The sequence below is a fragment of the Trichechus manatus genome, unplaced genomic scaffold (assembly GCF_000243295.1).
Source record: "Trichechus manatus latirostris isolate Lorelei unplaced genomic scaffold, TriManLat1.0 scaffold00202, whole genome shotgun sequence".
In the NCBI taxonomy this organism is placed as follows: domain Eukaryota; kingdom Metazoa; phylum Chordata; class Mammalia; order Sirenia; family Trichechidae; genus Trichechus; species Trichechus manatus.
The window spans coordinates 331568-339496 of NW_004444138.1; the positions used below are offsets into that span (position 1 = coordinate 331568).

Sequence of the window (7929 nt, forward strand, 5' to 3'; positions counted from 1 at the left end):
TGTTTGAATACAGGTGGCATAGCTTCCAGCATTGCAGCAGCATGCAAACCCCTACAGTACGACAAATTGACAGACAAGTGGGGGATTCTAGCTCATAGCAACCATTAAATCAAACACCAAACCCACTGTAGTCGAGTCGATTCTGACTCACAATGACCCTATAGGACAGAGTAGAACTGCCTCATAGAGTTTCCAAGGAGTGGCTGGTGGGTTTGAACTGCTGACCTTTTGGTAAAAGCCAAGCTCTTAAGCACTATGACACCAGGACTCCATTCTGATGGATTCAAACTGCCAACCTTTTGGTTAGCGGCTGAGTTCTTAATCACCGTGCCACCAGGGCTCCATTTATGGTGTTATCAAAATACCCGTTGCCGTGGCGTTGATTCAGACTCATAGCGACCCTATAGGACAGAGTAGAACTGTCCCATAGAATTTCTAAGGAGCACCTGGTAGTTTTGAACTGCTGACCTTTTGGTTAGCAGCCATAGCTCTTAACCACTACGCCACCAGTGTTTCCTTTATGGTGTTAGGATAGTGTAATTAGAAGAGAATATTCTTTTATCGTTCTTTGCATCCTTAACTTTTGGGAAACTGTTATTGTCCCTTAACATTTTAGAAGCCAGGTAGGTTGCAGAATCACTAAGGAAAAAAAATATCTAAGGCAGTACATGAAATTATATGAAATAAGTGTGTGTGTCAATAATAAATTTCATGGAAGAAGCCTGCTGAGGAACAAAATACTATGAGTTGAGAACTTTCAATGAAGCATAAATAATAAAGCACATGGGAAACATTGGTGGGTATGACTAGGGTAATGATGAGGAGGTCACTGGTCAAACATGCTGGAAACACACTGGGAGAATCCAGTCTCCACCAGGCCATACAAGGTGATGAGCGGGAGCACTTCAACTATAAAAGAGTAATTATTGTAGGTAATTGGTGGATCAGAAAAGACGTGTGAAGAGTGTTGCTATGGACTGAATTGTGTCCCCCAAAAGACATGTTGAGTTCCTCACCCCAGTACCTGTAAACATGACCATGTGTAGAAATACAGTCTTTGAAAATGTTATCAGTTAACCACAGGTCATACCAGAGTAGGGTGGGTCCTAATCCCATCTGAGTGGTGTCCTATAAAAGAGAAGAACAGGCACAGAGAGACAGAGAGAAGACTGCCATGTGATCTAGAGCCAAGGAATGTCTGGGGCAGCCAGAAGTCAGGAAAGACAAGAAAGGATCCTCCCCTAGAGCCGTCAGAGAGAGCATGGCCCTGTTGACATGCTGAATTCGGACTCCTGGCCAGAACTGTGAGACAATACATTTCTGTTCTTATAGGCCACCCAATGCATGGTAGTTACAGCCGCCTTCAGAAAGTAATCTTGTGTGTGTGTGTGTGTGTGTGTGTGTGTGTGTGTGTGTAAGAGGGAGATAAAAATGTGTGTGTATATATGTATATATATAACTTTAAGGAGACGTATTTCAGGAAAAGAGGATGCGAAAGAACCTCGTGAATTTATAGCAGGTTACATTAAACCTTGGAGGCTTCAGGGGGGATTTTGTGGCATCCTGACAAGAACACTAGCTTTCAAAGACTTTGGATGTCTTCCTTTCTGCCACCAACCAGCTATGTGATGAAGACAAGTCACTCCCAACTTGACCTTCTCTGTAAGATGTGTGTCAATAGAGATGGTTTTGACAGTCCTTTCAACTCTTAACATTCTGTGACGCAACCTTAATGCATTTCCACAGGCGGTAAAAATATTCTAAACTCTTCCCTTCCAGTTGCCACTGTTTACTTCCTCTGCACTTCCCCTTCCTGCCTCCCTGTTAGCTGGTCTGCTCACAGCGAGCCTCAATGGGGGTGGGGTAGCCCACTCTTTCCAGCGGGCCTTACGATTGAGCTCCTCAGAAACCTATAGTGGGGATTGCAGTTGGGGGTTCAGTGTAATTCTTAAGACATTTCTTGAGCCTTTATTCTGTGCACCAGGCTGGATTGCCAGGACTGGAAGGTCAATGCCACTGTCCTAGCCCTTAGAGGGATGGTTAAGGGCTAGCTTCACTGAGGTGCTCTCACTAAACACTTATGAACACCCCATGTCCCTCTTTCTTTCAGGCAGTAGCAGAACTCCATGGTAGCCAGGTGGGTGAAGGGAAGCGAGGACGTTCCATCTACCTTAAGGAAGACACCTTCTGACCTGCAGAGTGCCGGACCAGGTAGTAAAAGACCCCGAGGTCATAGGGCATTGAGCGGGAGGGAGAGGACAGAGCAGGCCAACGGCACCCTTTGAGTGTTGTTCACCAGCTGTCCTGTTTTTCACAGAGAGATACTGAACCCAAGAACCAAAAAGCCCTAGGTCTTCTCCCCTGCTGTATAACCACCAGACCCTGAGAGGAGATACTACTGGTATCATCAACCCCAATGCTAACCAGTTAAAACTCGTTGTCACAGAGTCGATTCTGACTCATGACAACCTCATGCGTGTCTGAGCAGAGCTGTGCCCCCTAGGGTTTTCAAAAGGCTGATTTTTCAGAAGTAGATCGCCAGGCCTTTCCTCCAAGGTGCCTCCGGGTAGACTCAGACCTCCAACCTTTCGGTTAGCAGCCAAGTGCATTAACCATTTGCACCACCCAAAAAAAAAAAAGCCTATTGTCAATCAGTCGATTCTGACTCAGCGACCCTATAGGACAGAGTAGAATGGCCCCATAGGGTTTCCAAGGCTGTAATCTTTACGAAAGCAAACGGCCACATCTTTCTCCTGCAGAGCGGCTGGTGGCTTCAAACCACCAACCTTTCAGTTACCAGCCCAGCACTTTAACCACTGCACCACCCGGGCTCCTTTTTGCCCCACCCAAGGATGCAGAAACACAGCAAAGGAGTTTTAGCAGAGCGAGAAAAGGACCCAGCCCACCCCAAGCCTGGCCCGCTGCCCCTTTGAAAGAGAGGTTCAAACAGGAGCTTCATGGTGCTGCCTTCATGTAAACAGGGCCAAGTTTTCCAGAACCTGGCAGAAGGAGGTTTGGAGCTTTGTTTGTGCCCACGGGGCACTTGGGTATCACTCAGACTCAAAAAACTCAAGCGTCTGTTCTTATTTCAGTGGATTGAATGGCATGCACTTTCCCCTAAAAGTTTCCTTAAAAAAAAAAAAAATGGCTTGCAGTTACTTGTACCTAAACTACATTTGTCTTTGGCAGGGTCGGTGTTCCGAGCTTGTCAGTGCATTAGCCAGGACAGTGTTTTGTTTCCAAACTTGCGTTAAGGTCGCTTTCCTCTTGGCTACTGAGAAGTGCGCTGAGGGTATAATAAGGCCCACATTCCTCAATTATATCCTGTAGTTTTCTTCTAAATTGACCCCAGCGTAAGTGCACTGGGCTTCTCCAAGTCAAAGCAATTCTAAATAACTGTGTTTTACCTTTGCTGTGTTTCTGCACCCTTGGGTGGAGCAAAAAGGAGCCCCGGTGGTGTAGTGGTTAAAGTACTGGGCTGCTAACCTAAAGGTTGGTGGTTTGAACCCACCAGCTGCTCTGTGGGAGAAAGATATGGCAGTTTGCTCTCATAAAGATTATAGCCTTGGACTCCTCTGCGACGAAAATGAAAAAAGTGATTTTCCTTTCCAAGGGGGAAAAAAAATCATTTCAAGGGGGCATTTGGTAAATGACACGCTTGTAGTAATGTAACAGGAAAAGGAAAATGCCCAGCAGACCCACTGCATCCTGCACAGGTGTGTGTCCCTGATGGCTACCGCTTCAGTTTCCTCTGTATCTTGAAGGGGATTACCCAGGAGATCATTTTCCAAACTTCTATGGGGATAATGCAGCTCTAACAGAAAAGCTGATGCCATGAATCACAGACCACTGGATACCAGTTCCTTTTAAAAAGGGAGAATTTTTTCCATCTTAAAATACCGACAAAGTGGGGGAGAAAAACATGCCAACCAGGTAGAGTTACCCCGTAATCACTTGCATTATCTTTTCAAGGAATGCAGGGCCGATTTAACTAAGTCATCAGACAGGTACTATAAGATGCTTTGTCGCCCACAGCCAAGTTCTCCCTGTCTGTTAACACAAGAACAGAGCATTCCCTGGGGCTGAACGTGGGAGTCATCGCCTCTCTGGGTAGGTCGTTCTGTGACAGTGGTAGATATTTTCACTTGTTTACTTTTTCATTTGCTTTTTAAAATAAATTCCTCATGCTGGCTCAACTTAGTTCTAAAGAAGCGAGGCAGAATTTTTGGGCATAAATTGTCATACCTAAAATGATAACATTGGTAACACTTTCTAGAATAACTAGTATATCAAGAAAGTCATTTATAAAGCTTACTAAAAATTTGGTTTTGTTTGTTTGATAAATTAGTGTTTTAGTTTTTTGTTGTTTTTTTTTTTCTGATGTAGTGGAGAATTAGGAGAGGTCATGAATCCTAAATTATTCATTAGATTTGGGAGAAAAGTAAATTGTTACTAGAGGACATCATGTAAATTGGTAGATTTAATTTATTTATATTACCTAAGTTTTTAAAATTTGTTTTAATATTGTCCATTGCTATATCAAAAATAATCTTATGGGTGATAGATTTTGGTTGGATCAGTACTGGTCCTCTGTGTAGTTAGATTGTTTTTCTAACTTTCTATAATGGGAAATGGTGATAGATGCATGAATACAAGTACGTGTTTAGAACACTCTAAGATACGTGCATGAGAGCAGGTTACCACAAGAAGCATAGTATTGTTTTTGAGTATGAGGCACTTTATTGACACTTTATATTCATTATCTCATTTACTCATCACAAAATCCTGAGAAATGGGTTCTATTCCTATTTTATAGATTAGGGAGGTATCTTATCTAGTGCTGCTATAACAGAAATATCACAAATGGGTGGCTTTAACAAACAGGGAAACCCTGGTGGTGTAGTGGTTAAGAGCTATGGCTGCTAACTGAAGGTCGGTGGTTTGAATGCACCAGCTGCTCCTTGGAAATCCTATGGGGCAGTTCTACTCTGTCGTATAGGGTCGCTATGAGTCAGAATTGACTTGACGGCAACAGGTTTGGTTTTTTTTTTTAACAAACAGAAATGTATTCTCTCACAGTGTAGAAGGCTAGAAGTCCAAATTCAGAGCACCTGCACGAGGGGAAGACTGTCTCTCAACTCTGAGGGAAGGTCCTTGTCTCTTCAGCTTCTGCTTCCTGGTTCCTTGGAGATCTCCATGCGTCTTGGCATCCATTTTACCCCATCTCTCTCTCTCTCTGCTTGTTTAATCTCTTTTTTATATTTCAGACAAGATTTACTCAAGATACACCCTACACTAATCCTGCTTCATTAACATAACAAAGACAATCCATTCCCAAATGGCATTATAACCACGGGTATAGACGTTAAGATTAACAACATATATTTTGGGGGGACATAATTCAATCCAGAACAGGAGGTGAGGTCCACAGAGGTTAAATAGCTCACCCAGGGTCTCCTAGCTAGTCAATTGCCAAAAAGCATGGGGGCCTGCTTTTCTCCAACATCTACTAGTTGCTGTTGCATCAGAATCAACTCACAAAGTCCCCATGTGTGTCAGAGGAGAACTGTGCTCCACAGGGTTTTTAAGGGATGATTTTTCAAAGACCCTCACCAGGCCTTTCTTCTGAGGTGCCTCTGGGTGGACTCAAACCTCCAACCTTTAAGTTAGCAACTGAGCATATTAACTATTTGCACCTCCCAGGAACTGCAACATCTATACTCCCCTTATTCCTTACTGCCAACCTCAAGTACAAATCATTTACATTCAGAATTCTGTGACTTCTGTCTCTTCTTTTTCTTAAAAGGTCTACATATATATTCATACTTATTTCCCACCGATTATTGTATTGCTATTTTCTAGACATTCACCAACATTAGACCCTAATGAAACATCTTTCTTTGTCCTTTCCTGAGGTGGTCCCAAGAGCGTGCCCATGGACACCATTCACATTAACATGTCCAGTGCTCCCCTGGTGAAGCATGCTGCTGGAGCCGAACTCAAGACCAACAGACCCCGAGTCATGTCCAAAAGTGGACACAGCAACGTGAGAATTGACAAAGTGGACGGCATATACTTACTCTACCTTCAGGACCTGTGGACAACCGTTATTGACATGAAATGGAGATACAAACTCACTCTGTTCGCTGCCACTTTCGTGATGACCTGGTTCCTCTTTGGAGTGATCTACTACGCCATTGCATTTATTCACGGGGACTTGGAGCCGAGTGAGCTCATTTCCAATCACACTCCCTGCATCATGAAAGTGGACTCTTTAACGGGGGCGTTCCTCTTTTCCCTGGAGTCCCAGACAACCATTGGGTATGGAGTCCGCTCCATCACTGAGGAATGCCCACACGCCATTTTCCTTCTGGTTGCTCAGCTGGTCATCACGACCTTGATTGAGATTTTCATCACGGGCACATTTCTGGCCAAAATCGCAAGACCCAAAAAGCGAGCTGAGACCATCAAGTTCAGCCACTGTGCCGTCATCACCAAGCAGAACGGGAAGCTGTGCTTGGTGATCCAGGTGGCCAACATGAGGAAGAGTCTCCTGATCCAATGCCAGCTCTCTGGCAAGCTCCTGCAGACGCACATCACCAAGGAGGGGGAGCGGATCCTCCTCAACCAAGCCACCGTCAAGTTCCACGTGGATTCCTCTTCTGAGAGCCCTTTCCTCATTTTACCCATGACGTTCTACCATGTGCTGGATGAGACAAGCCCCCTGAGAGACCTCACGCCCCAAAACCTCAAAGAGAAGGAGTTTGAACTGGTGGTTCTCCTCAATGCCACCGTGGAATCCACCAGCGCAGTCTGCCAGAGCCGGACATCTTACATTCCAGAGGAGATCTATTGGGGTTTTGAGTTTGTGCCTGTCGTTTCTCTCTCCAAAAATGGAAAGTATGTGGCTGATTTCAGTCAGTTCGAACAGATCCGGAAGAGCCCAGACTGTACCTTCTACTGTGCGGATTCAGAGAAGCAGAAACTTGAGGAAAAGTATAGGCAGGAGGATCAGAGAGAAAGAGAACTGAGGACACTTTTGCTACAACAGAGCAATGTCTGATCTCAGTCGTGTCATCTCAGTTTGACTTTGCGAGCTGTCTCCCCACCAGAGCTGCCTTCAAACACAGAGGAAAAACAACAACATGTGGACACACTCTAAAAAGCTGCACAGATGTACGAAGTCAATCTTGTCCTTTGATCCGGTGCCTAAACAAACATTTCCATGTTTGAGGGGGGCTCCTTAAATGCTTAGTCTGAAATGAATGCTCAAAATTCAAATTTCTGATAATAGGGCTACATTTAGAAAAACTTGGTGTAGGGCAATTGAAGTAATGTCTTTCTGGATGGACAGACCTTTAATAAAGCCAATATTGAAAGGAAATGCATTTCTATCCAAGAATATTAGCTATAATATAAGGTATTTATTCAATCTAAGTATCAAAGACATTATGGCCGAGGGTTGAAATGTGGTTCAGTATTCACTTATACCATTGCTTTAAAACATACTCTTTTTTTTCAAGTAGAGAAAATGTTTTATATAATGATGGCTATCTGGTAATGCATAAAAAAGGTGGCGAGGGGCTCATCCTCACAAAAAAACAATAATTCAATTTTTGCTATTCTTCAGTGGGCTGAATTGTACAGAGTGAAGTGGATCAAATCAAGAGTAATTGTGAAAACATACAACTGGAGCTATATTTTTGTTCACACTAATTTTTTTTTTTAATTGACATGTACTAACTAACCCAATTGCCATTGGGTGGATTATGACTCATGGCGACCCCATGTGTATCAGAGTAGAACTGTGCTCCATAGGGTGTTCAATGGCTGATTTTTCAGAAGCAGATTGCCAGAACTTTCTTCCTCTGGGTGGCTTCAAACCACTAAACTTTTGGTTAGCACCTGAGTGTGTTAACCATTTGCACC

The 7929-nt window shown here is 43.8% G+C and overlaps 1 protein-coding gene across 1 annotated transcript; it reads left to right on the forward strand.

The window, feature by feature from the left end:
* Positions 1-1921: 1921 nt before the first annotated feature.
* Positions 1922-7166, forward strand: KCNJ15 (potassium inwardly rectifying channel subfamily J member 15). Its single transcript, XM_023742144.1, has 3 exons — positions 1922-2006; positions 2111-2211; positions 5916-7166. The coding sequence occupies exons 2-3, from the start codon at positions 2127-2129 to the stop codon at positions 7061-7063; spliced, it is 1233 nt and encodes a 410-aa protein (XP_023597912.1). The 5' UTR covers positions 1922-2006; positions 2111-2126; the 3' UTR covers positions 7064-7166.
* The last annotated feature ends 763 nt before the right edge of the window (positions 7167-7929 follow it).

Bases quoted from the DNA above. Each gene is read 5' to 3' on its own strand.
- KCNJ15 (XM_023742144.1), top strand. From the start codon at position 2,127: ATGGTAGCCAGGTGGGTGAAGGGAAGCGAGGACGTTCCATCTACCTTA. The intron at 2,212-5,915 runs GTAGTAAAAGAC...TCCTTTCCTGAG, and splicing joins CCTGCAGAGTGCCGGACCAG to GTGGTCCCAAGAGCGTGCCC.